This window comes from Podarcis cretensis (assembly GCF_951804945.1).
Source record: "Podarcis cretensis genome assembly, chromosome: 6".
Classification (NCBI taxonomy): Eukaryota; Metazoa; Chordata; class Lepidosauria; order Squamata; family Lacertidae; genus Podarcis; species Podarcis cretensis.
The window spans coordinates 99,376,058-99,403,094 of NC_137175.1; the positions used below are offsets into that span (position 1 = coordinate 99,376,058).

Here is a 27,037-nt window from a genome sequence, read left to right on the forward strand (position 1 = left end):
TGTTGGCCCTGACCTTTAAAACCTTAAATGGCCTCAGCCCAGTATACCTGGACACTGAGGTCCAGCTCCAAGGGCCTTCTGATGGTTCCCTCACTGCGAGAAGTGAGGTTACAGGGAACCAGGCACAGGGCCTTCTCGCTAGTGGCTCCCGCTCTGTGGAACACCCTCCCATCAGATGTCAAGGAAATAAACAACTATCTGACTTTTAGAAGACATCTGAAGGCAGCCCTGTTTAGGGAAGTTTTTAATGTTTGCTTTTTTTTGTGTTTTTAATATTCTGTTGGGAGCCACCCAGAGTGCCTGGGGAATCCCAGCCAGATTGGCGGGATATAAATTAAAAATATATATATTATTCTTAGAGGGACCAACACACAGTAGAGAGCAGATGGGACAGGCAGGTCATCAGAGCAGATGCCAGGACCCAGCATTCTTGGGCAACTGTTAGGGTCCCAGAACCCTAACAAATGCCTCCTAACTTACAATGTGTGGTATGAACCTCCCTTTAAATTTCTAGCTGCCATTTTGATTCCCAACCCCACAGCTGTGCTACATTGTGGGAAATTAAAAGGGCCACCCAGGCACACACCTGTCTGGTCCTTCTCCGAGCACGGATGCAGCCCACTGTTGCCACCAGGAAAGCCCATTAGAGCCCTCAGAGGGAGGAGGGAGGGTGCCCACCCATCATCTCAGGGGCCCTTGTAATTACACAGAGATCAGACACTTATCAAGCTAACCTAGTGTTATTCTGAAGGGCAGCAAATTGGAGTCCTCTGAAGATGCCAAGACATCTAACTTATACCCCATACCCCCCCCCTCATTTCCTGGAACAGGCTTTAGGCCAGCCACCAGAAGTGGATTTAGGGGAGCATGACTGGTTCGCCTGCACTGGGCACCGAGCCAAGAGGAGTGTTGCAGCAATGATAAACAATGGAAGATGAGAGGCAGGGAGGGGCAAATTTTGGTGTTGCCCAGGGTGCCATTGAAATTTTAAACTCCAAAGTCCACCGTGACAGCCATGGTCCTCTCTGTAGTTCAACATGAATGTAGAATGTAGTTTTCTTTGGCAGGGATCTGTGTCAGACCCAAGGGGGGCCTTTTGCATCCACCTTGTTTTTGTGCAATGGCAATGGAAGCCCCATTAGTTGCAGCTATATTGCCAAGAATCTAAGCCCACCATAAGTTGCATTTGACATGGTTGATACCAAACTTGAAGTTGTAGACTGCCTTGTTGCAGCTCTGCAGTATGGAAATGCATGGAGATCTCAAGTAGCAACATTTCTGGGCAAGCACACTAAAGAGAACTGCTGTAGTCTGACTGCAGTTTCATTTGCATTTGTTAAGCAATCCAAGATCAAGCAACTGCAGGATGTAATAGAAAGTATTTATTTTCTCTTTCCCCTGGCAGAGCATAAAATTCAGGAAATTATACAACATCTGGATTGATGTTTTGCTGGTAGGTGAGAGAAAGCTTCAATTTCAAGCAAACAAGCTTCGCAAATGCATAGACAACTAAAGCTCCCTTCTGCCAGCCACAACCTTCCTTTCCGTCTCTTTATATTACACGTGCTGCAGCTTTCTTATTTGACTTTCTTATTTGACTTTATCTGGTATCTTAGCCGAATGGGGCAAACTGAAGAAAGGCAGAAGAGTCGCGTGCAAGAATCAACTGCTGCCGATTCTCATCGCAAATGAGAAGGGTTCTGAGCACTTGGAGAATATATATCATCCTGTGTTGCACAAATTCTGGCAAGATGAAAATGATTAATTCTGGAAAGAGGCTCAGAAAAAGAGGGACATGTTGCTTGCCTCTTAATTATTCTTACACCTTGAAACAGAAGAGAACTCTCATGAAGAATCTCGGTCTATTGGTCCCCATTATAGCTGAGAAGAATTCTGTGCATTCGGAAAATGTTTATCATATTGTATATTATGCAAAGTCCGGTAGACATAAGTTATTAAATTTGGAAAAAGGTTCAGAAAATAGTCTTCTGGCTCCTTGATTATTTCCTTCACTCTGAAATAGAGGAACATATGGATCCTTTTAATACCAGTATGCAAGCAAGCAGTAGTTTAGATTTGTATTTTTTTAAAATAGAATGTGAATGTTGGTCTCTGAATTGGAGCAGATGCCACTCCATGGAAAACCCTTTTGCTGTTTGCTCTGATCCAACATTAAAGCATGGGTATTCCTGGGCATAGTGCTGGGATAAAAAAAAATGCACTCAAACACGGCGCTTTAAAGCCTGGACCTGTGCCTAAAAAATGCAGCACAAAAGGAAGCATGAATGAGTCCTCAGTTTAGCCCTTTGACTTGAAGCTGGTAGCTGAGGTGCAAAACTCCACTTGACCACTGGGTGGCCTTTTCAAAGATGTGATTATCTAAGTCCGGATTCACATAGTACAGTACTGGTTTATAGAAGAGGAATAGAAACACTGCATAGAAATGGCCACTCAGCGTCTCCTCTGCAAATCTAGAAAAAACAACTCTCACTTACTTCTCATCCTTCTCACTGAAGTGCTCCCCCATATTCCTGATCAGCTTCAGTAAATCTGTCACACAGTTTTCATAATATTTATTGTTTTTCTTATTCTTTTTCTTGTTATTAAAGGGACCAACCATACAGTCCAATACATCCTTATCAATCTGAAAAAAACACATGCCCCCTGTCAATAATCTGGGTCCATGAAACCCACTCCTCACAATACAGTTTCCATGTAGACCTGCAAGCTGGCAGATTCCAAGTCACAAAAATATACAGTATACAAAAATATACAAAAAAATATACAAAAATATACATTTGACAGAATGGCGTGAAGTATGACGTATATTGGTTATTATAATACTATACTGGTTAATTTATTGAAACAGTTTCCATTTATATTGCTTCTCGGATTTTGCAATACTGTCAGACCTTGGCTCCCGAACACCTTGGGAGCTGAACATTCCAGCTCCCAAATGATCGAAAACCAAAAGTGAGTGTTCCCGTTTTCAAACCTTCTTTTGGAAGCCAAACGTCCAGCAGGGCTTCTGCAGCTTCCGATTGGCTTCAGGAGCTTCCTGCAGCCAATCAGAAGCCGCACTTCAGAAGCTGAATGGACTTCCGGAACAGATTCTGTTTGACTTCTGAGGTACAACTGTGTTTAAAATCTGATCTAACGGCAAATCATTTCACAGACATAGGAATGGTTTTGCAGGGGCAAACAGATACTTGCCCAGGACCAGGTATACATATTGTAAAGATGTGAATCAGACCTAAGCTGTTTGTTTTGCACTTAAGTTGCACTCATGCCTTTGAGAAGTGATGAAGCACTGGCACTGACAATGCAGAAGGAAAAGAGGTCAAATGTGGCGGTTCAAATCAACACAGCTGAAGCTTTCATACGGAGTTGCAAGGGATCACTTACCTTTTCAGTCCAGTCCTTGAAAGGATCTTCCTCACTATTCAGAGCCTTCAGAATTTCACTAGTGCTGTTATGGTGCTGAGTGTTGCGTGTCTTTATATCGCTCTCATTCCCAACGTCTCTTAAGACCCTGTATCTCCTGGCAAACAAAAGGCAGTTAATAAGAATCCAAAGAGCCAAGGTGCCAAGGTGACCATATGGTAAGGCTGGTCTCAGAGACTGGGAAAGGACAGAGCACATGCTTGGTCCCAGCTTCAACACTGCCATCGCCAGTTAAAAGGACCCAGTAGCAGGCAATGAGACCCTGGAGCCAGGCAGAGTAGACAACACCAAGACATAGACAAATAGTCGGACCTAGAATACAGCAGCTTCCTCTGTTCTCCTGGGGCAGGTATACTGCACCTATTAACTCCTGTCATATGCAAGGAAGGGGCATCCTTGCTCTGCAAGCTGCCTTTTATAACAAAACTCTGATTTTGCCTTTCCTCTCCCTGAAACATTACCATCTAATGCAGTGTGGCTAATCTGTGGCTCTCCAGATGTGGCATTATTATTGTGGCTGTGCAAAACCAATTTGAAATGTGTGTTTCTGCCTGTTAAAGTCTCTTGAGACTTTTTGTTAAGCATGAGGGTGGATTTTCAGAGCCCTAAATAGTAGTGTAGAATCAGACATTGATCCCTTAAATCTTAGTGCATGGATTTCAGTGCCAATTGCACGTCACATAGTTCATATTCAACATTTGGTATTTGATGGCTAGCAATGACAAATAATATCAATACTGCATCAATGTGCTGTCATATCTGCAGCAAACTCAATATCCAAAGTTCACTGCAATTATTTACTGAAATATATATACAGTCAAACCTCGGTTCTCGAATGGCTCCATATTCAAACGTTTCGGCTCCCTAATGCCAAAAACCCAGAAGGAAATGCTCCTGTTTTCGAATGTTCCTTGGAACTTGAACGTCAAACGCGGCTTCTGCTTGAGTGCAAAAAGCTCTTGCAACCAAACGGAAGCTGCAACTTGGCTTTCAAACATTTCGGAAGTCGAATAGTCTTCCAGAACGGATGCACACGAAAGCTCATACCAATAACAAACTTAGTTGGTCTCTAAGGTGCTACTGGAAGGTACGGTATTTTTTTATTTTGTTTCGACTACGGCAGACCAACACGGCTACCTACCTGTAACCAGAATGGATTACATTTGACAACCGAGGTTTGACTGAATTATTTTTATCTTACATTAATGATTAGCCATGTGGTTTTCACATGAGGGACAACAAGCCAGCCTGAACATTCATTATATTTTAAACAACATGACAAAGCACATGACAGTCTATAAGCAACAAAGACATCTAAAGCAGCGTAATCTAATTCTGAGCTTCAATTCTGAAGGCAAAACTTAAGATTTCAAAAAATAGAAATGAATGGATTAAAACATTTTCCCAAAATGTCATTCTGATCCTACTTGCAAAGTTTCTTCTTCCATGCTGTTGTAGTAACAGGACAAATCAAACTGAGGAAGGTAGAATGATAAGAATGGATAGTTGCTAAGTTTCCTATATTTATTTAGTACTTACACCTTCTTGCTCCAGAAATAAGGATGGTAGATCAACTGTCCCAGTTGCTCACTGACTGGGATGTTTTCATCAGGAGATTCCAGACTTGCTCTGAGGTCTTCTATTTCAAAGTGATCATCTACATCCTTTGGACACTGCGCAGGCAAGGCTTCAAAGCAGATTGTCCCCCTCATAGCAACATATAGGGCTAGACTTCCGAGAGCCTACATGTGAGAACAAATGGCAATACGATTTCACAACACAGAATGTCATTCTTGGGCAAGTAGACTGGAATCACACTTTTATCCTTTGTGCCTGGGCTTAGTTCTTGCCGAGATGCTAAAAATCTGTGTCTGGGCTGTGTCAGTTTAAATTGCAAGTGATGCAATCACATGACATAATGTTTCTACACACAAACACACCCCTTGCATGTAGAAACCTCCCTAAAATGTTAGAGAATAGAATTATACTACAGCTTGTTCAGTATCTCTATGTTTTGCCCTATAGACTAAATAGCAGATGGAGGTAATTTTCAACCTGGGGAAAAAATGTTGGAGGAATGTTTAGATACCATTCCCCAGCACACACTGGTTCTTCACCACTATGGTCCTGATCAGATTCCCACCACCACGACTGGAATCAAATTTGGCCCTTAGAAACACAGGGCTGCACTGACAGGTTATTAAATTCTCTAATCTACAGTCGTACTTTGGATCTTGAACGCCTTGGTACTTGGACATTTTGGCTCCCAAATGCTGCAAACCTGGAAGTGAGTGTTTGTGAACATTCTTTGGAACCCAAACGTCTGATGGGGCTTCCACAGCTTCTGATTGGCTGTAGGAGCTTCCTGCAGCTAATCAGAAGCTGTGTTTTGGTTTCTGAACATTTTGGAAGTCGGATGGACTTCCAGAATGGATTCCATTCAACTTCCAGGTTACAACTATACTGGGGTTATACAGGAAATTAAAAATTTCACAAAAACAATGACACTGTTACCAGAAAGAACTCCTGGGACCAGAACTAGCAATTAACATTCTTACTGATGTCAATTTATTCTTGAATAAATTTGAACCATACACCTGATATACTCATTTTCAGGATCTACCATATTCACGTGACTTTAATTTGTTTTAAAATGTTTCCAATAATACAGTATTGTATTTAAAACTGTTGTACTCCACCCTGGCACCTTTTGGTGAAGGGCTGGTAAGAAATCAAATAAATAAATACAAATTGAACCGGGCAAAGTTTGGGTAAACTCATTGGAATTACTGATCTTAGGTTAGCCAGATACATTAATTTCAATGGGGCTACTCTGAGTAGGACTAACATTCAATCCAACTCTATGTTATGGTTAAGCGTAAAAGTATATTGTGCACAAACACACAATACATTGCCTTAATGGTTGGGGATAACCATTCTGCAAATATAGAATGCTGGGGAGGCAACTGCAGAGGCAACTTACCTGCAGATCTTCTGTGATGGTAAGATCTTTCTCATCATCTAATTTTCTGGTCTTATCAAAATCTGCTAGAAAAACCTTGCCTGTGACATCTAGCAAAATAAATAAACACATAAGTGGAAGTGATCAAGTGGAATGGTTTTCACATCTTTGTGAATTGAATGCTCGGGGGGCACATAATGGAAACTTTCAAGATTCAACAAGAGCGGCCAATTCACCTGCTCACATGCAAACCTACTTGAAACTTGAGGTCAGCGCCTGAGGCTCTTCTCTGCATGTCCCTGCCTAATGAGAGCCAGCTGGTGGTTGCTAGGGAGAAGGCCTTCTCAGCTGTTATACCCAGTTATAGAATGGCCTCCCCAGAGAGTCTACCTGATGCCTACTTTGTTATTGCTGTTATGGTCAAATGAAGACAATTTCATTTTCCAAGGCTTTTTAGGGGCTTTTGATTTCTGTGGATTTTTGAGATTTTGACACTTTATTATTTTAAAACATCAAAGATATGTCTGTGCCATGAACATTTTTATGATATTGTTGACTAGTTTCGCTTTATCTCTGCTGCTTTTAGCTTTTATGTTTTATTTGAAATGTATTGTTTTTATATTTCTGATGTTGAGGCAGCACAGAAGTATGATAAATATTCACCTCAAGCGCTACTCTCACTTCAGGGGCTCCCCCCCCACCCCCATGCTCAGTTACTGGAAGTCACAACATGGCAATGTGACCTTTGATCCTAAAAAGATTTGCCACCCTAATGTAGATGCCAACAGAACTTAATTTTTTATCTGAATATGTAGGTCAGGCACCCTCAAACTTGGCCCTCCAGATGTTTGGAGACTACAACTCCCATCATCCCTAGCTAACAGGACCAGTGGTCAGGGATGGTGGGAGTTTTGGTCCCAAAACATTTGGAGGGCCGAGTTTGCGGATGCCTGGTGTAGGTTGTTCTCCAGGTAGAACCGCAATGACTTCTGTCTGAAACCATCCATCCATCCGCTTAGTCCTATGTTCCAGATTTGTTAAGGGGATATAATGCAGAGGAGAAATCATAATATTCAAAGTATTAGTGCATAATAAATAAGTAAACAATGGAGATCTATTGGAGGGGCGGGTCACATTTCTGAAGCAGTAAAAAGGTGTAGTGAAATTATTCTCAAGATTTAGGATGGTGGCGTCAGCTTCCAGACGGCTTGATCTGGGAGCTGGGTGAATAGGGTGCAGACTAGGATCACAGGAAGCTACCTTATCTAGTCAGACCATTGGTCCCTCTGCACTCAACATTGTTTATGCTCAGATTGGCAGTGGCTCTCCGCAGGGCCACACAGGAGTCTCTCCCAACCCTGCCTGGAGATGCCGGGGGTTGAACATAAATAACTTTTTGCCTGAAAAGCAGATGTTCTACAGTGGTGCCCCGCAAGACAAATGCCTCGTAAGACAAAAAACCCGCTAGACGAAAGGGTTTTCCATTTTTCGAGGCGCTTCGCAAGACGAATTTCCCTATGGGCTTGCTTCGCAAGACGAAAACGTCTTGCGAGTCTTGCGATTTTTTTCGCTCCCCCCCCCCTTTTCTAAGCCGCTAAGCTGCTAATAGCGCTAATCCGCTAATAGGGGTGCTTCGCAAGACGAAAAAACCGCTAGACGAAGAGACTCGCAGAACGGATTATTTTCGTCTTGCAAGGCACCACTGTATTCCTGAGCTAGAATCTTTCCTTCCTTAATAATAATAATAATAATTTATTTATATCCCGCCCTCCCCAGCCGAAGCCGGGCTCAGAGCGGCTAACAACAATTAAAGTAACACAGTTTACATAAAATCACAATCAATTAATTGAAATTCATTTTAAAATCAATTCAGGATCAAATTAATGGCAACCATTGGGCTAGCGTTCTATGAGGATTACCAAATGAGGCGGTCAGACTGTGCCTTGCACCAGTGAGGCTGCTGGTTAGAAGAGGAAAATGCAGGCCACTATGGTCACTACCGCGGGGATGTAGCTCAGTGGTAGAGCGCATGCTTTGCATGTATGAGGCCCCGGGTTCAATCCCTGGCATCTCCACTTTAAGGGACGCGGGTGGCGCTGTGGGTGAGACCTCAGCGCCTAGGACTTGCCGATCGTATGGTCGGCGGTTCGAATCCCCGCGGCGGGGTGAGCTCCCGTCGTTCGGTCCCAGCTCCTGCCCACCTAGCAGTTCAAAAGCACCCTTAAGTGCAAGTAGATAAATAGGTACCGCTTTATAGCGGGAAGGTAAACGGTGTTTCCGTGTGCTGCTCGGGTGCCGGTCGCCGGAGCAGCTTCGTCACGCTGGCCACGTGCGGACAGCGCTGGCTCCCGGCCTCTGGAGTGAGATGAGCGCACAACCCTAGAGTCTGTCAAGACTGGCCCGTACGGGCAGGGGTACCTTTACCTTTACCTTTACGACCACTACAGCTTAGAATATCCAAGGGTTTGTTATGTCACCAGGGAGTCAATCCCATATCACTCCCTGTAATAAATCTCCAATATCTATTCTTCTATGCTGCTCACATGCTTGCTGTTGGATCTGAATATCTGACCCCTTGCGGATGACTGGCTAGCCAATTCCCCCGCCCCCAGGTGTAGGGAAGCTGTGGTGCTCCAGTTAGTGCTGGACTCCAAATCTCATCAGCTCCATGTTCCGAGATTATGGGACTTGCTAGCCAACAGTATCTTAAAGGACACAGATTCCCCATCCTTGGTTTACACCATAAAATTGAAAACCTGCTGCTCCATATTTCTTTCATAAAATTTCTTTCAACTACACTTGGGTAATGGCTTGGGTTCTACTCGACAGACAGCCATATAAGAAAGAACACAAACCTATCAAAACGTTACTTGGGTGCAGATCTTGATGCCCAAATCCAAATGAGTGCAGTTCCTTCACAGCCTGAAATATTGTTTCAATAATAACATTACTTCTCATAGTTCCATTCTCAGTCCCTGCTGTCCTGAAGTACTCCTCAAGGTTTTTCTCACACAGGGAAAGACACAAGTAGAGACATGAGTTCTGCTCTTCCCACCCACAGAACTTCACTAGATGTTTGCTGGTACGGCACTTCTCAAGGCAGGTTTTCTCTCGTTTAGCATTTCCTGCAGTGGTGGGGAATATCTTCACAGCCACCTCTTCCCCATTATAGAATCCGAGGTAGACACCTCCGTGGGAACTTTTCTGAATTCGGAAATCTGGAAACATGAAGATCTTGAGTTTTCCAATCATAGGACGATACTTTCCATAAAGATCTCGGAGCTTGCATTGCCAGTGTCTGCTAGCAGAGGTCCATTGTATTTCTGGCTGCCTTAGACAAGACAATGCTCCATACTGGCGAAGAAGCTTTATCATTCTGTTGTTGTAATTCAGGCTGGCTTTATCTATCAAGTTCCCAATGTCTGTTCTTGCTCCCTTTTCACATAATGTCTTTGCTATTTCATAATTTCCCTTTTCCACTGCTGCCATAAGGGCTGTTTTGTTGTTTCTGTCAGCATCGTTCACGTCCACTTCTTCTTTTTCCAATATAGCCTTCACCAGGTCTAGGCTTTGCCTTTCAGCTGCCAGGATCAAAGTAGTTTTCCCAACTTCATCTCTCTTATTCACATCAGCCCCATGTTTTAAGAGGAAAAGGGCAGCTGCCTCTTTGCCTTGGGGCTGATCCTTTTCAGCCACTGAGAGAGCATGGACCAATGCATTTCTCTCCCAGTTGTCACAGATGTTCACATCAGCACCCAATTCTTCAACTAGGACTTTGACAACAGAGAAGTGGCCATACCTGGCAGCATCCATCAGTGCTGTTTCGCCACCTTTATTTAGGGCCCTTTTATCCTCATCAGCCACATTTCTGGGCAAGTTAACATCTGCCCCACACTCATACAAAAACCTCAGGGCCTCTTCTTGCCCATACCCAGCAGCCTCTATGAACGCCGTGAAACCATTCAAATCACACTCATTGATGGCCGACCCCTTCTGAAGGAAGAGCTTTAAAAGTTCAACATTGCCTGTTATCCCTGCTAGAATAAAGGGGGTAGCTCCGTTGTCCTTCCTAGCAAGTGGATCAGCTCCTCTGTCCAGCAGAAGGTGAGCAATTGCCTCTTCGTTCATTTGTACAGCACTGTGAAGGGCTGTCCATCCATCATTCACCTTTGAATTGATATCATTACCTTCTTCTATCAACTGCCGGACAGTCTCGATCAATCCTCTTCTTACTGCATTATTTAGCTGAAGGGCTTTATCAGCTGCCATTTCTTTTCTGTAGGGTTCTGACGCCTCTTCCAGTAGTCGTGATTACATTAGCTTTCTGCGAATATATTTCTACTGCAACACAAAAGCAGCAGCTATGACATTATCAACTTAATAATGGAAGAGCTATTCACACAAAGAGTTATGCTGCCAGAGGGCTGGATGCAAGACAGCGTCTCTTGATTCAGTGGTTTTGGATAGTGAAGGCTCAAATAACAGAGGTGCTACATAGCGAAGAGTTAGTCACACTGCCTTTGTCACATGGATGTATGCATTTTAAAGGACTTAGCGTTTTCCTTCTTCATATACATTCCACCTGTTTATCAAATAGAAAATGCCATGTTCAGTTAATATGTAAGGATAATACATCTATCAATAGCTAGATGTTCAGAAGCAATAAATGGGGCATAATCAGGAGCTTGTCTTCTATGTTGCGGCTGACCCAAAACACTATATCCTGAGTGGTTGTGGCTGGTGCCCATCATGTTGATTCCCCCCATAATATCTCCTATGCCTCAGTGTAGGGTTACTCCACAGCAATGTGACACTGGGGCAGAGAGGTATTGTGGAAAGATTAAAAGGGCAGGAACCAGCAACAGCATTTCTTAGCTATACCAGCTTGTGTTTTTTCTTTTTGCTGCTGCTGTGCCCACCTGTCACCACCAAGATAAGGCGAAGATGCTGGTAACCACATGATGTTAATATTTTATTTAACTTCCTACTGAAGATTTTGACAGATTTTTCTGTTAGCCAGATGCTGTTGTGGGACAGTGGCACCTCCTCCCATGGACTATACAGTAGTACAATTTTAATTGCATTTTCTTCCATGGGCATAGCCAGGATTTTTGTTAGGGCAGCAAAACTGACATGATTAATTAGTTAAGTATTTTTATTGTTTTACTTGATCTGGGCAAACAGCTGCCCTCCCCCCCCTGCCCCCTTGGCTATACCCATGTTTTCTTCATTGTATTTAGTGGAAGGTGGGTTCAGCGAAGTCCCAAATCTCTTAACTAAAAAAGGAAACAAACTGCAAATAGTTAATCAGGTGATTTAACGATGCTGCTGCCGCCAAAAATAGAGCCAAACATTAATAAATCGATAGCAGCGCACCAGGTTCATCCTTCTCATTAGGATTATTTGCAATTTTTATTTTAAGGTAATCCTTTGTTATCTTAATTTTCTGTGTGCAATGCGGATGTTCCTGTGGTTGATTTTAATGAGTCATTTTATAATTTCAAGCTTCAAGGTGTCCTATTTACAACATCTTTCTTTACGATGTTGTAGGACGTAGGTAGAAAAAGAGAGACACCAAAGACTGAATATTTGTCACGGCGTCTTTCTGTCTGTTCGCTTAAAAGAAGAGAGGTTTCCAGGGGCGCGCGGAGGAATTCCCCCCAGAAATGGGGGCAGGTGGGCCTCTCCCCCCCCCCTAAATCCCGGCCCCGCCCAGGCGGCCTTCCTTTCCCGGCCGCCTTTTCCTCCCTCGCCCGCGGGGCCAGAAAGCCCTCGGCGCCGCCCGCGACCCTCAGGCGAGCCGCCCGCCCTTACCGCCCGGCGGAGGATAGCTCGCCTCCTCGGCTCGGAGAAGTTTTTGTGAGGGAAGGAGGGAATTATGGCCACAACGAGGCATTTCCCCCTCTTGAATCCGGCGGGGCAAAGGCCGCCTGAGGAGGCGGAGACGGAAACGAGTTTCGGGGGCGGGAGAAGCCGAGACGGGCGAGGCTCTTTTCGCCTCAGAAGGGGAGGCTTTGCGGTGCGGGGTTAACGCCCAATAAAGTTTGCTAAGGAAAAGAAAAGGAGAAGTTTGCTCTTCGTGGCGGGAAAGGAAATATTTGCGTGCCTTTTTTGCCTCACAATCAACGCGCGGCTGGCACGGAGGCTGAGGAGACGCCTCTCTCTCTCTCTCTCTTATTACGAGATAGTCATAAGACAAAGTCATAGGATTCATAAAGCACTACAGCATTCCTAATCTATAAAACAGTATTAACATTAACAAAGCAGCAACCAAAAAATAAACCTAGCGCTGTTGAATTCATACCCACACGCTCTCCCCCCCCCGTGACTCATAACAGGCATCGCCTTCTGCTAGGCCGCAAGTGAAGCAGGCTCAAAATACTTCCCTGCGCCTGGGGAGGAAGTGAGCAAGCACAACAATGAGTAAAGGAAGTTTAAAATTGGTTGTGGTTCTCCAAGGATGACCAGCTGCCCCCCCCCCGCTTTGAGGATTTTTGGGGTATAATTTTTATGCAAATAAATATGCACTGTAATGGAAAAGGAAAGAGAAGTGGTTCTCTTTCTTCTTCAAAAGGGATGTCCCTGAAGTCTTCATGAATCAGGCCAGCCTCATTCCTCCTGAAGCCAGATTCGCTCTGGCCTCACAGTTCCTCAGGAGCACAGCTTATCTCTCACCTTATAAATCAGGATTGGTGGCCTCCACCACCTGGTTGCTGGAATGCCCATAGATGAACCTTACTTTTAATGGTGTTGCCTTTCCATCTTTCCTTCCCCTAACCTCTTCAGCCTCCCCTCCTTCTTGCAGACCAGGGGATGGACGGGAGGGGGCAACAGGAGGCCAGCAACCAGTGCAGCCTTTGAAACCTAAGGAAGAACAGGGTCAGAAATGGATTATAGTTACTTCCTTGATCCTCTCTATCTCTGCACTGAATGGGGGGTATCTGGCAACTGAACTTGCTGTCACAAACCTTTATTTTTTTTTCCTGCATAATTTTTATTGTTTTTTAAATCATAACAAACAAACAAAAAATACAGCAATTTACACCTTGTTGTCACAGATTTCTTTCTATAAGACTTCCTTCAGCTTCCCCTCAAATCATCCATACCCTAATTTAACAAATTCACACAAATCCTGGCTTATATTGACATTATTTTCTCTTTCCTTCTTTTTCTCTTTAGACAATATTCCAACCTTTTCACAGAGCTTTTTTAAACCCAACTAGCGTTATCTGACCTTCACTTATATTTTCCAGATATTCCACGAATTTCCCCCAATCCTCAATGAACCTTTGGTCTTTTAAATATCTAATTTTCCCCGTCATTCTATCCATCTCCGCGTATTCTAATAGTTTTGCTCTCCATTCCTCAAGCGTCGGTATGTTCTGTTGTTTCCAGTTTTGAGCCAATAGGACCCTTGCCAACCTTCAATGAAGAGTGCAGCAAGGAGTTGGACCCACGGAGGAGGGCATCTTGTCAAAAAGACCATCAAATAAGGTGCACTTCTTGTGATGATGCCCACAAGGGAGATGGAAAGCCATTTCCCTCAAAGCATCTGTGGTGGCCCTGAGGACAATTTTTTAAAAATAACAGTGACATGCTTCCCTATGTTTCTAAATCTTGATGGCTAGTGATAGAAGCAGAACGCAGGAAGAATTAGAAATCCTACTTGCACTTGAGAAGAAGAGAGTCTTTTCAACCCCTCAGGAAACATATCTTATTTGCCACCAACTGTGTGCCATGCACATTGATAACTGACTTTCACGAGTGTTGCCTTTTCGTTTTTCATCACCGAGACGTCTCTTCCTCCTCCTCCGCCTTGCAGACCAGGGGGTGGGATTTTGGTGCTCAGCAGCAGCAGGACAGCAGCCTGTGAAACCTAGGGAAGAACAGGAGGAAAGTTAGAAAACAATCCAACCAAGACATGATCCCCTATTTTTCTAAATCCTGAGGGATAGAAACAAGCAGAAGAGAGACTCTTCAATCCCTCAGGAAACATCTCCGATTTGTCACCAACGAGCTGCTTTCTCTCTAACTAACTACCTAGCCTGGAATGGTTGCTCTTCCCAACGTTCACTGCCAAGTCAGTCAGCAGGGGGACGTGTCGCAGTGGAGGACAGGTCATCATTCCTTTAGCTACCCCTCCCACATTGCAGGGGGTTGGACTAGATGACCCTTGGAACCCCTTCCAACTCTTCGATTCTGTGATACTTTGCTTAACAATGGGCATTGCTCCTCTTAATAGTCAATTTTATAACTTTCAGTTGAGAGGGTGCCGAACATTACACCTCAGGAACATTACACCTCGTTTCTCCTCTCATAGCTAGGGTCCAAGGCAGCCATGGTTCAAGGTCTCTCAGCACAGCCTCTTTCAGCCACTGCTGCCTGGACTTCTGCCTCCTTCTTGCTCCTTCTTCCCAGAAGACCTTTGCAAAAAACAACCCGTCCCCTGCCGCTTCTAGCATCCCCCTTGCCACCCTGGAAACCTCACTTTCAAAAAACACTTTCGTGTGGTGACATCACATCCCCTGTAATCCCCCAATGTGTCCCATCAATAAACAACCAGCTTTCCTTACTCTGCAATACAGTAAATATTAGTTTTATTTATGTTTAACAAATGTCCCTACCACATCACAATGTGTCTCTTTGGGGGGTGGGTTGTTGTTTTCATTTTGATTATATATATTGTGCTTTTTATGTTGAACTTTTCTGTGAACCGCCCTGAGACCTTCGGGTATAGGGCGGTATATAAATTCAATTAATAATAACTACTACTACTACTCTGATTCCAGCACCTTCCCTTTCAAAGCATCCTCCAAAAAGCACTTTTTCCTGTGGTGACATCATGGCCCCTGTAATCGTTATAGCCTCCCCCTTTCTTGTCTCACCTTTTGTCAGGGTAAAGACTCTGCCATCACCTGATCCGCCACTCTACGCAAAGCTTCTGACTTCAAACCCCACCTTTACTAACTTCAGAAATTATGGGGAGAACCTGTCACCCAGGAATTTTGGGGGATCTTTGTCCCCTGCAAACCCACAACAATATCAAAGTCTGTTATGTTTTCTTAAGATTTGTACTTAGTTGTATTATGCACAACGTTTAGGGTCTGGTTGGTTTTTTCCATTCATAGGGTCTCCACTAGTTGTTGTACAAAGGATGCACCTTCCTTTCTAAAAAAACATGGTAGGGTTTCAGTGCAATATAAAAGCAGTGACAAGTAGGCTTTTCAGTAATCTGGGCAATATTATAATGGACAGGAACTAAAGGATTTCACCCTTAGACTTCCAATCCCGTCACCAGTTACTTTCGATTTATGCTCAGTGTGTTCCATCAATAAACAACCAGCTTTCCTTACTCTGAAATACAGTAAATATTAGTTTTATTTATGTTTGAATAAATGTTTCTACCAAATTATATCATGCAGATGCTGTACTCCCACCCCTTCCTCCTCCCTGGCCAATATGAAACAGATTTCCATTGCACTGGTTTTGTAACTGATTTATTTTCAAATAATATTATAACAACAACATTATAACATTCTTGAATCCACAACGTAGTATCTCAGTCATTCACAATGAAAGAACTGGAATAAGTTCCAGTTGTAAATAAATAATAAATATTAAAGCAGCTCTGGCCTTGGAGAGAATTCCAGTTCATCTTCTCTTAGACTTCTGGCCAGGCTAACTTCAGCAATAGGACAGTACATTTCATCCTGAGGTTTTAAACTGGGCTGCAAAGGTGTGGTCACTTCATTGCTGGTTTGCTGATGGAATCACCTACCACTAGACGGGCATCTCACAATTTCTCATCTGTGGTTCAGCATTAAGAAATGCTTTTTATTTTGTAGAACTTCTCAAGAAAACCAACAATAAAGGGGCAGCATGGCAGCTGTGCGAAACAGAATAATGCAAAGAACTGGGTAGAGCACATTTTTCAAATTCATATCCTTCACCCTCCTTTGCTGCTGAAGAATATTTATTTTGGCATGCAGGCAGATCAATGGTTAAATCACAATGGCATGCAAACACTGCAGCAGTATAGAGTTCACCCCAAGTAGACCCACAAAAGTAGCATTGGGGTTTTTTTTAAATAAGAAAAGTTTGTGTAAACATGGTTTGGCTTATATAACTATATATAACTATATAACTATATATATATATATATATATATATATACGCACACACACACATATATATACACTGTTCTTTCACCAGTGAAGTCCATGGAGGGAGGTTTTAACCATAGACTTCAGAAGGAAAACTGCATCATGCCTCCTTTTTCAGACAACACTTCACAGAAGTCAACAGGAGTTTGTCTGAATAAGGTTAATCAAAACCAGAATAAGAACCTCAGGATATGGTCTCTGCCAAATGAGTTGCAGCATGCAAGAGGCTTTTGCTATTGGCTCAGGGTGCATCGGCTTTGGGAAATGTTGCTTGTGGATAAATGAAAGAAAAGCATAAACTGATCTTACTGGTATTTGAAAGCTTTACTAGCAGCAGCAGCAGCAGAAACAGCACTGTAAATTGCTCGGTAGTTGTAGTTTGACTGTTTATTTTCTCAGCTACTTCCAGTACTGAATTCACATAAGTCTAGATAGGTTTCTGTTGTGAACAAATACTCTGCTTGGTATTTTGCAGTTTGTCAAATGAGCAAGGCAGGGCGTCAGGGCTGATTTTAACAAACTACCTGGCGTACAATTGTTCAGCCAGGTGTGGCACATTCTGTTGCTGCCAGCGTTATCTTGCGCGTACAATCCTAGCTGGTGTACATTACAAGATGTATGAAAGTACAAATGAGCAGGGATTCAATGACTGTGAGCCTGTGCCCCTTCTCAGTTGTAATCCAGGATCCTGTCTATCCATTACACAAGTTGGACCAGTAAAGTCTCATAGTGTCTGCCCCGCTGAATGACTGGGCCACTCCTGCTCCCACCTTCCATTCTATTATATGCATTAAGTTACGATGGGCCTACTAACTTGCTAACATGATTTAACCATTTATCTCTGCTCTGTGTGTACTGCTTTAGCAGCAGACTTTGCCTTTGTTTGCCCATTCGCATCATTCTTCATTTTCCTTGTCTCCTTTTTCAAAATGTCCTTCCTCCAAACCTGTCAGTCTACCAGAACAATTCACTGGAAACGTCTCCTGTGCATATAGCCCTACAAAAATATTGGAAGTTCCACAAGCACATGCACGATTGCTATCAGTTTCAACAGGTCTTGCACTAGAGATGAGGCTACAATTGAACAGTGTTTTAATATTCCCCAAATAATCTCCATTCTGTTTTCAGAATTTTAATGAGACTGGTGTGCAGTAAGTCGCTTGTGAATCAGACAGCTTTTCATCCCTGCTGGGCCTTTTAACTTTCTCTGATTGCATTTTGGTCAAGGACTGCAAATACCTAGTCACCTGGTCACCTGTGTAAGTAAGAATAATATTGGCAAACAAAAGATGAACAGGTCAAATCCATGATGATTCACTGGGTGAAGGATTTGGGGTACAATATTGAGTTAGCAGCATGGGAGAGATTATGGACAAGAAGTTTAAATTCACAGCATGTTACACTCTGAAGGAAAATTATATGAAAATAATGTATTGTTGGTATTTAACTCCTAGTTAATTAGCTAAAATGTACAATCAAAGTCTAAAACATGCTGGAAATGTGAAGAGAAGGAGGGCACCTTTTATCATATATGGTGGTCCTGTAAGGTGGTAAACGACTTCTGGGAAGTGAACAAAATGCTGACCTGAACAAAATGCTGAAAATAACTTTTTCAGAAACGACAGAAACTTTTTCAGAAACGACAGAAACTGGGAAAATAACTTTTCCCAGAAACGACTTCTGGGAAGTGAACAAAATGCTGACCTGAACAAAATGCTGAAAATAACTTTTCTTAAGTGACCAGAAGCTTTTCTTTTAGGAATTTTAGGTGCCAAGATTCCGAAGGACCAGATTATGTTCGCGACCATGGCTGCAAGGATTCTGGTAGCCCAGAGATGGAAAGATGGTACAACTCTGACCAAGGAAGAATGGCAGATAAAATTGATGAACTATGCCGAGATGGCAAAACTTACAGGAAGAATTAGAAACCAGGAAGAGGCTGATTTTAATAAGGAATGGGGAAAGTATATAATCTATTTGAAAAACTATTGTAAACAAATTCATTGGTAGGACTGACAGAAAACCTGTAGTAAACATTTGAGCTATGGATTCATAAAGGACTTATAAGAATAGAGTTATGGAAGAGATGCAGAGGGAAAATCTTATGAGGATTCACAAAGGGTGGGAGGGAAATCAATGGGAATTTTACAGTATGTTTCTATTTGAGTGTGTATCTTTCTTTTGTTTATTCTATGTAAAATTGAAAATGCAAAAATAAAATTTATAAAAGAAAATAATCTTCAGGCAGGGAAGGGTATGTTCACTGGAAAGTTTCTCTCCCCCTGCCCTTTCAAGCTGTCAGATGTGTTGCACATGATGGAGACAGCAAACCTATACACATGCACACTTATTTGGGAGCAAGTCCCATTAAAAAAAGCGGGACTTTCAAGTAAACAGGCGTAGAATGCTTTATAACACGTTTTGTTTGGACCCCCAGGGTAGTAGTTGTTTTTTTCATGGAGGGGTGAGGAATTAATAACTTTTACAGACTTATATTTGCAAGGCCAATCTAGTCTTGTTTCCTACTCTCTCTTTTTCTTTACCTCTCTGCTGATGCCACCTGTCAATGTAGTCTTATAGGTATCGTGAAATCAGCGGTGATATCAGTTGCAGGCCCCTTGCTGCAGTGACTTGTACCTGTGTTGAAAGTGCTGTGCTCATTCAATGCCCTATCTAAATAAATAATTATTAATAATCACTGTAATAATTAACAATAAATAGGAAACCATTAAAAAATGGGGCATATCACCCAAGGTTGCTTATAATGTTCACAGAGTTTGTTGGCTTCTGCAGATGTCACTGGAAGAAAGTTTGCCCATCATGGCAGAAGGCAGATATGCAGTTGGATCAAAGCAGACGCAGCATTCCTCTGGGTACAAATGCAAAGCAACACCTGCACTGTTAAGGATGCTAAGTCTTGACTGTTCAGCTGGTTGGTGTACAAACATGCAGAGAGCTGTGTGCTTCTGGAACTGTCATGCGGTAGCTGGAGATTTCAAACCCCTGTGTGCTAGATACAGTTTGTCGTCTGTGTTTTGCAAGTGCAGATACTGGATTCTGAAAGCAGATACAGATTGATGCATGCGGATGGGTGCACAGGTGCATAACACTGAACACGAGGAGGATACACAGTTTTAGAGAGGAATTCAACCTTTCTAGTTCTCTGCCCCTCAATTCTCGCCTTCCCTTCTGCTTTCTTCATCATACTTGGAGTGCAGGTTCTTTCTTACACAATTTTCTCCAGTGCTTTTCACATGAGCGCCTGTTTTCTGCCCTTCCTAGATGCCAGGGAGGGCCTTTTCTTGGTAGAGCTCCTGGGTGTATGGAAGCATATGAGGTCCCAGGCATCCTGGCCAATGTAAAGGCCCAGCCTAAACTCCACCACTGGAAAGCTCTTATCACCTCCCTTTGAGGCTCCTGCCTCTCCTGGTTCATTCTTTGTCTCTGTTCCCCCAACACAAGTCCTAGCAGTGACGATGAGCAGGTTCAGGTGTGTGTGGGCTTGCCTGTCCTGTGGCTGGTCGCTTGCTCTGTCAGGTCCCTGTAATAGGCAGATTTCAGAAATCTGGGATAGGAGTCCTTCTCCATCAAGGTGTGGGTTTTTGCTTGGGCTTCTTCAAAGCAAGCAGAATTGGCAATGGTGAGGTTCCTCCTGGTCGCCTCTCTGGTTTCATGGTCAAGGTTCACCTGTAAGGAACACAGCAGCAATTCATTCTATGCCAATATGTTTTTTAACAGTGAGGAAAAGCAACAGGTATTGTTGAGAGCCAGTGTGAGGCAGTTAAGAGTATGGAAGGAGGACTGGGGAGACCCACAACAGGGGTACTTGGGGTCAGCTGCAGGCTGGCTGGCCCATGAAGCAAAGTGAGGCAGTTGCCTCAGCCCAGCAGACTCCAAAGAGGTGGCAGATTTGCTCCTTGCAGAGCCTCAGCCCTCCCTCCTGACGGTGAAGCTTTATCTACAGACATAGGACGGTATACGAATTTAACAAATAAAAATAAAAATTTCCTCTAGGAAAAGTCATTGCAGAGCCTCATGCCACCCCCACCCCACATCCCAAGGCAAGACTGCAGTGGTAGCAAGGGGGGCAATGGCCAGGGGGTGGCAGCCGGGCATTTTGCATCAAGCAGCAAAGTGCCCTGGGCTATCTCTCAGTCTAACCTACTTCACAAGCTCATTGTGAGGATAAAATAGAGTGATTGTGGGGAAGGAAACATGTCTACTGTCTTGAGCACCTTAGAGGAAATATAGGGTTCAAATGCAGTAGTTTTTTGTTTTTTTTAAGGATTGCACCATACTGAGAAATTTTACTCACCTCTTTGGGGGCCTCATTTTGAACAAAATCTTCAAAGATCCTGTTGGCTTTGGCTGCTAGTTTGGCTTTTGAGTGGGTTTTCTTATACTCCTCACAGGCCAGCCAGAACTCCAGGTTCTCTTCACTGAACTCCGTTTTGAGGAAGCCATGAAATGCTGCCAGGCCACCTGTGAAGGAGGACAGGGAATGTTTAGTTTGGAAGGAGGGTGACGAGAACAGAAGGATGCACTTTTTCTTACAGACATTAACACAATGCTATGGGATTTATTTATTTTTTAGAAAGAAAAGATATAGGAATAAAACCCTTGTGTGGAACAAAGGTCAGAACATTGGTAGAAAAATTATTTTGGGAGAACTGGAGCATAGGCAGGAAATATTTTATAAATATATCCAAATCAGCAGGTTTGGAGCAAACTGATAGGCAGCTAACTTTTCTATAGTGTATATATTATTTAAACCACTACAGGGCCTTATCTGAGGATTGAATTGTTGTTTAAAAGAACACTCTCTGCTCTGTGTTATTTATCTGTCTCTAGCTGCAGGATCTAGCAGCTTGGACTGGGAATGTGTGGGGAGATATGCAGTGGGGAATGGCACTGGGGGGGGGGGGAGTTAAACGCCTCCCCACATACTGTAGTCCTTATATGAAATGGAGCTGCCTGTGGCTGGTATTCGTTTTTTTAAAAAAGACAGGGGAAACCAAGCGTTGCATTCAAGGGCATGTTTAATCATACATTAATCTGACCCAGAGGTGAACCTGTCTGAGGCACAGTACACTGTAGGACATGTCACACTTGAAGGAATTGTGGAACAATCAAGGCATGCATTTGGTAGCTATGGGTGGGGGGAAAGAATCTGTTTTCCTAAAACAAGTTTTGGAAAAACTCTCTGCTCCCTTTGACGTGTTGGGGACTGTGAAAAGACGTACTCACTTTTGCTTCTCAGAAGGTGGTCAAAAGACTCCTTCCATCCGAGCACCTCTTCTAAGGCATATCTGGAGAGGAGACTAAATGTTAAAACCATGGTGGTGCCAGTAGGAATGTTGGGGTGAAGAGTTTAGGCAGAGGAGCAGACAAGACAAGAAGCCCAGAAATCCTAAACTAAAGCGAACATCCTCATCACCACTTATTTGGGGGGGGGGGGGGAGGCAGAAAGATGTATCTGTCTCTTAATTTCACCTTGTATGGTTTCCCTGGTGTGGTTACAATACAGTGGTACTTCGGGTTAAGTACTTAATTCGTTTTGGAGGTCCATTCTTAACCTGAAACTGTTCTTAACCTGAAGCACCGTTTTAGCTAATGGGGCCTCCTGCTGCTGCTGTGCCGCCAGAGCACGATTTCTGTTCTTATCCTGATGCAAAGTTCTTAACCCGAGGTACTATTTCTGGGTTAGTGGAGTCTGTAACCTGAAGCATCTGTAACCTGAAGCGTATGCAACCCGAGGTACCACTGTATTTAGAAAACAGCTGAAGCAAGGTCTTCAGTTCTCCTATTTCTTGTTAGCTGTATGGGAAAACATGGGTCCTTGTTCTTGCAGAGAACAAGCTGGCTTCTAGCTTGAGCACACAGAGGCCACCCCACTGGATCACTGGAATTTACTCAGACTACATGGGTTGAGCGGTGGTTTCTGCACGTGCTGAAAAGGGAAGTGAGGGGCAGATGGGGCTCATCAACCTGGGAAGATTGTCCATCTACGAGAAGGAAAACTATGATCCTAAACCTCCGCTGCCTTGTGGGATATCTTCAGGAGAAGAAAAGGCTAAAGAGTGAGCCCTACCAAATCTGGAGTGGAATCCCTGAGATGGTTGGATGGCGTCTTGTACGCCTCCTTCCAGCAACTTCTGCAGCCAAGTTGGTGCTAAACGTCTTGCTCTGTTTTCCTTTGGACCACTTCAGACACACCGCCCAGGCTTGTTCCTGGGGGAAGTGACCTTGGTGCTACTGACACATCAGTTGGAGCTCATGCCCAGAGGCACATGCTGTTGTCTCTTGAGATGGATGGATGGCGACAGCTCAGACTCAGGAGGGCAGGTCATGGCTGAAGAACAGTTTTCTTCCATAGACAGCTAGTTATGATTCCTCCCTCTCACTGGATCCTTAGGAGCTAATATATATATTTAATGTTGCACTGCTCCATTGCACCTTTCAGGACTGGTCCCTCTTAAGTAGCTGCAGCAGTGCTCTAGGTTGGACCAGGTGTTTTTTTTAGGCTGCCTTCAGCACATGACTTACCTCTGCTTTGTGCTTCGGCTCAGGCTCCCAATTTTATATCCCAGATCTGGTTTATGAAGCAGGATCCCCAAGCGGGTCTTGAATTCCTTTGCTCTGCAGAATGAGAGGAATGGAAGAATGTCAAAATGTATTTTAAGGTAAAACAAGAAGTGGCCACGAAGGGGCAGCAGTGTGTGTTCCTTAAAAAGAAGAGAGCTGCTTGTCTGGTTCCAAACTGGCTGTTGGCTTTTGGTATGAATTTGCAGAGCTATACATTGGGGGCTGGAGACAGCGGGGGAGCATATAGCTGTGCTGCCCAGGGCAGGCGCGCTCCCGAGAGGGGCATGGCGCAGAGGGTGCCCTCCCAGGCGCGGGACAGTCGCTTGGGTGCCCGGAGCGGTGTGAGTGCCCTGCAGCCAGGGGCGGAGCGAGCCGTCCATGGCGGACATTTGGCACCCTGCTGCCTGCGACTCCCAAGCCTCCCCCAAGCTGTCAAAACAAAGGGCAAAGGGAGGAATGCCGCCAGCAAGGCGGTGCAGCTCCTCCCCTTACCCCAACGGCTCAGGATAGACTTGGGATCTGAATGTCACCCCCCTCAGTGAGGGCACCCGGGGCAGACCACTCCCACCGCCCCCCCCTCCTATGCTCCTGGCTGGAGAGAAGAGTTGTTGCATGTTTGTTCAAATAAATGTAGGAGATATATGATGGGGGGGGGGAGAGAGAGAGGGAGAAACAATACTAATTTCTGTTGTGAGAGGGCATGCAAGCATTTCAGTAATGTAGAATTCCTAATCAAGCTGTAATTCCCATTAATGCAGAAGGCAAGGCAGGATTACACATGCAAGTAATTTAATCATCTTTGACAGATGGGTGGCCATTTGGTCCTTCAACGACTGCTGTACTCATTCCAGGCCTCTAATACAGCAATTGTGTATTGTGTTTATTGTGCTCTGTGTGTTAATCATGCTTTCATGACTATACAACTTTCCCTGAATTCCCCTTTAAAAAAAAAGATTTTTATTTCCCACCTAGTTCCCACTTTTATGGACAATGGGATCTAGCTGGCAGCAAAGCTAGCTTATTTTTAGCCTTCAGATTCAGTGGTTAATATCTGAACTGTGTAACCTTTACAACATTAAGGATTCACTAGTGCCCTTCCTGTTTAATAAACTGGAACCTCTTGTAACAGCTTCTCTTCATCCCTAGCATCATTAATCCCTCGCCCTCTGTGCCAGGGGACTCTTGGAAAGTCTGTCATGATTGTCACATATGGTGCCCAGCTATGGCTCCAACAAGTGATCCAAAGGTTACACAAATGAACCAAAATTCTGTTTGCCCAGTGGCCAGCCAGATGGCCCAGGGAAGCTCTCAGGTGGGACGCAAGTGAAACCTAAGATCTCCATTTTTGATGGACACAGTTTCTTCACTTGTTTGGTACATTTTGTTATGTGGCGCCTGCTCTTCAGATGCAAAAGAACTGGAATATCACAACATGCAGATGGAACTGTTTGTTAACCACTTTTTGTAAAGACCAAATCATTTCCGCTTGGAGCATCTGCTGTCCTTTAAGTCTCTTCCTCTACTCTTATGTTTCCCTGCAAGATTGCTCTTCCTGTTCATGCATCCTCTGATAGTCTCTCTTATTGCTCACAGCTCTATGTTGTTGAATGCATCTGTCAGAGAACTGGAATATTTAAGGTCCAGAGATTTAACACATTCACTCTTTTTCCTCTGCCACTGTCTCTGACGCTTTAAAGCACCACAACAGCTTGACCATAGATGATGGTGGGGTGGGGGAATGAACACCGTCACCAGTGCATAAAGAGGTCTCTATTTTCATGCCTCAAGCTTTCCAGGAAAAAGTGTTTGTTCACAGGTATAAAACAACAGCCCCACATTCTTGGACAAAGTATAGAAACCAGGAAGAGCATGCCTGCAATAGTATTATTCTTTCTTTGCTATTAAAAGAAAGAAGATTCCACCTAAACATTAGGAAGAACTTCCTGACAGTAAGAGCTGTTTGACAGTGGAATTTGCTGCCAAGGAGTGTGGTGGAGTCTCCTTCTTTGGAGGTCTTTAAGCAGAGGCTTGACAACCATATGTCAGGAGTGCTCTGATGGTGTTTCCTGCTTGGCAGGGGGTTGGACTCGATGGCCCTTGTGGTCTCTTCCAACTCTATCATTCTATGATTCTATGACTGATATGTCTGCCTCACTTGGGTGGATAATACAGTAAGCCAGAGTTTCTACAATTACTAGGGGAAAGGAGAGGTCCCTGCCTCAAGAAGGTCACAACTGAAATGGCTCACTGTGCTGCTTTTCAGGTAGACATTCAACACTGTACGGTCCCTCTATTGTCATGCTCAGCTGAAACTAAGCTCAAGGGATACATCCTATTTATGATTTCTCTTTGTTTCCTCCCCCTCTTGTTGTCTCCCCCAGTGTCAAAATATAAACTGTGAACACTATTATTCGGTTAAGTAAAATGTTACATCAATAACGGTAGAGAAATTAATACTACTACTACGAATGACAACAGTCACACTCCTTCTTCAAAACAGCATGAAGCTGAGTTTCTTCCATACCATCTCTCCTGAGCTTCCTTTGCAACACTTCTCAGTGACCCAGATTTACTTGCTGCTGCGCTAGCCATAACAATGCGGACACGGTCTCCCGTTTTTAGATTTCTTATGACAGCTGCCTGCCTGCTGTAGCGCGTCTGCAACCAGCCACACCGAGGTGCCTCCCCGCTTGGTGCATCACTGCGACAGTTTGTAGATGAGTGCCTGGCGCGCCACTTTCTATTCTTAGCTCACCCCCCTCTGGGCGGTGTGTGGCAGGAATGCTAATTGTGCAGAGTGCTGCTGGCAGAAGTGGCTTGGAGAACCGCATTGCAAAAACAGGTGATCGTTTGGAGAAAAAGATTTCATTATAACATTTAAAAGCCTTCCTTTTGAGTGAAAGCAAAAGTATGTACGGACCAGGAAGCATCCCTCAACAAGAGTAACAGAAATTCAGGATAAATGCAGTTATTTTGTTTGTTTGTTTGAATTATTCCCCCCCCCGCGCACTTCCTGTCCTTGCCAGTGATAGATCTTGCTCATCTAACTAACAAAAGTTTTTCCATTCTTTAGAAGATACTATAGGAGTATGAGCTATGGTTGTACACAAATGTTACCCCGATCAGTACAGATGTTGAAGCAAAGCACACTCCTGTTTTATCAACTCAGCAGTTGTTTGCTAAGAGCCCCAAATATTTTCCAGCCTCTTACCTTTCCAAGCAGCTTGTAGGAAGGGAAGCTAACCCCCGACACATGGTGAGGAAGCCGACAGATGCTTTGCCTAAAGCTGTGCAGAAAAGAGACGCAGTGGGCAGCTCCAGCAGCAGCTTTTGCTGTTTAGCGCTCTCTGCGCTGGTGTCTGGAAGCGGAGCTTTTATATCTGATGGGAAATGGGAGGGAGCGGGAATCAAGTGCACAGCTCCTGCCGCTAGACAAGAAGAACTGGAACTGTCCTTGAGCGTCGCAGTCATGAACAGTTCCCGGCAGGAGAACAAGCAGACCAATTCTGCATTATAAAATATGCCTTCTTCTGTTGCTGTGGTGCCTTAGCATTTGTTGATTTGAAGGGCATACAGAGAGACGCAAGGAATACATTTTGTGACTAGGTTCACAATTAAATAAACACTTCAGTACTGAGTGTATGGCAGTGCCGGATTTACGTATAAGCTAAACAAGCTATAGCTTGGGGCTCCACTCTCTTGGGGGCCCCCAAAAAAATTAAAGGGGAGAAAACTGGATGTACATTTCCAAAATATAAGATAAAAAACTAATAAAATGGCTTTAGATACCTATTAGGTCCATAAATTACCATATAGCATATATTCAACACAAAAAACAGTGACAATTTGTTGTTGACAAAGGACAGCTGGACATAGAAAGGGC

The 27,037-nt window shown here is 43.9% G+C and overlaps 3 protein-coding genes and 1 long non-coding RNA gene across 10 annotated transcripts in view; 1 reads left to right on the forward strand and 3 right to left on the reverse strand.

Annotated features, from left to right (window-relative positions):
• RGSL1 (regulator of G protein signaling like 1) overlaps positions 1 to 1,983 on the forward strand; it is a 36,981-nt gene extending 34,998 nt beyond the window's left edge. For 4 of the 6 annotated variants that reach the window (XM_079980824.1, XM_079980827.1, XM_079980828.1 and 1 more), the window contains exon 23: positions 1,406 to 1,983. The gene's annotated coding sequence lies outside the window, so the exon portion shown is untranslated. The remainder of the gene's footprint in view (positions 1 to 1,405) is intronic. The other 2 variants (XM_079980825.1, XM_079980826.1) reach the window with 2 other exon arrangements.
• Positions 1,368 to 12,575, reverse strand: RNASEL (ribonuclease L). Of its 2 annotated transcripts, none has more exons than XM_079980832.1 (7): positions 12,221 to 12,575; positions 9,262 to 10,747; positions 6,428 to 6,516; positions 4,984 to 5,186; positions 3,406 to 3,541; positions 2,496 to 2,644; positions 1,368 to 2,014 (listed from the first exon to the last, which is right to left on the reverse strand). In XM_079980832.1, the coding sequence occupies exons 2-7, from the start codon at positions 10,673 to 10,675 to the stop codon at positions 1,876 to 1,878; spliced, it is 2,130 nt and encodes a 709-aa protein (XP_079836958.1). In that variant the 5' UTR covers positions 10,676 to 10,747; positions 12,221 to 12,575; the 3' UTR covers positions 1,368 to 1,875. The 2 variants fall into 2 exon arrangements, with proteins under 2 accessions (XP_079836958.1, XP_079836957.1); XM_079980831.1 differs by having other exon boundaries at positions 9,262 to 10,988.
• A 3,312-nt stretch (positions 12,576 to 15,887) lies between these two features.
• LOC307219262 lies at positions 15,888 to 18,175 on the reverse strand. The gene is made up of 2 exons (XR_013840345.1): positions 16,593 to 18,175; positions 15,888 to 16,542 (listed from the first exon to the last, which is right to left on the reverse strand). It is a non-coding gene; the product is annotated as an uncharacterized lncRNA (long non-coding RNA).
• A 197-nt stretch (positions 18,176 to 18,372) lies between these two features.
• RGS16 (regulator of G protein signaling 16) lies at positions 18,373 to 26,640 on the reverse strand. The gene is made up of 5 exons (XM_079982313.1): positions 26,366 to 26,640; positions 23,116 to 23,208; positions 21,817 to 21,878; positions 20,885 to 21,051; positions 18,373 to 20,256 (listed from the first exon to the last, which is right to left on the reverse strand). The coding sequence occupies exons 1-5, from the start codon at positions 26,623 to 26,625 to the stop codon at positions 20,056 to 20,058; spliced, it is 783 nt and encodes a 260-aa protein (XP_079838439.1). The 5' UTR covers positions 26,626 to 26,640; the 3' UTR covers positions 18,373 to 20,055.
• Positions 26,641 to 27,037: the final 397 nt, after the last annotated feature.

What these genes read in the sequence shown, in the direction of transcription:
- RGS16 (XM_079982313.1), bottom strand. Translation starts at nt 26,625, where the DNA reads ATGACTGCGACGCTCAAGGACAGTTCCAGTTCTTCTTGTCTAGCGGCA. An exon ending in AGCCGAAGCACAAAGCAGAG is followed by an intron (nt 21,879 to 23,115) that starts GTAAGTCATGTG and finishes TCTCCTCTCCAG; the next exon opens with ATATGCCTTAGAAGAGGTGC. An exon ending in CCACCTTCTGAGAAGCAAAA is followed by an intron (nt 21,052 to 21,816) that starts GTGAGTACGTCT and finishes CCTCCTTCACAG; the next exon opens with GTGGCCTGGCAGCATTTCAT.
- RNASEL (XM_079980832.1), bottom strand. Translation starts at nt 10,675, where the DNA reads ATGGCAGCTGATAAAGCCCTTCAGCTAAATAATGCAGTAAGAAGAGGA. An exon ending in CCATCACAGAAGATCTGCAG is followed by an intron (nt 5,187 to 6,427) that starts GTAAGTTGCCTC and finishes TCTCACATGTAG; the next exon opens with GCTCTCGGAAGTCTAGCCCT. An exon ending in TCAAGGACTGGACTGAAAAG is followed by an intron (nt 2,645 to 3,405) that starts GTAAGTGATCCC and finishes TGTTTTTTTCAG; the next exon opens with ATTGATAAGGATGTATTGGA.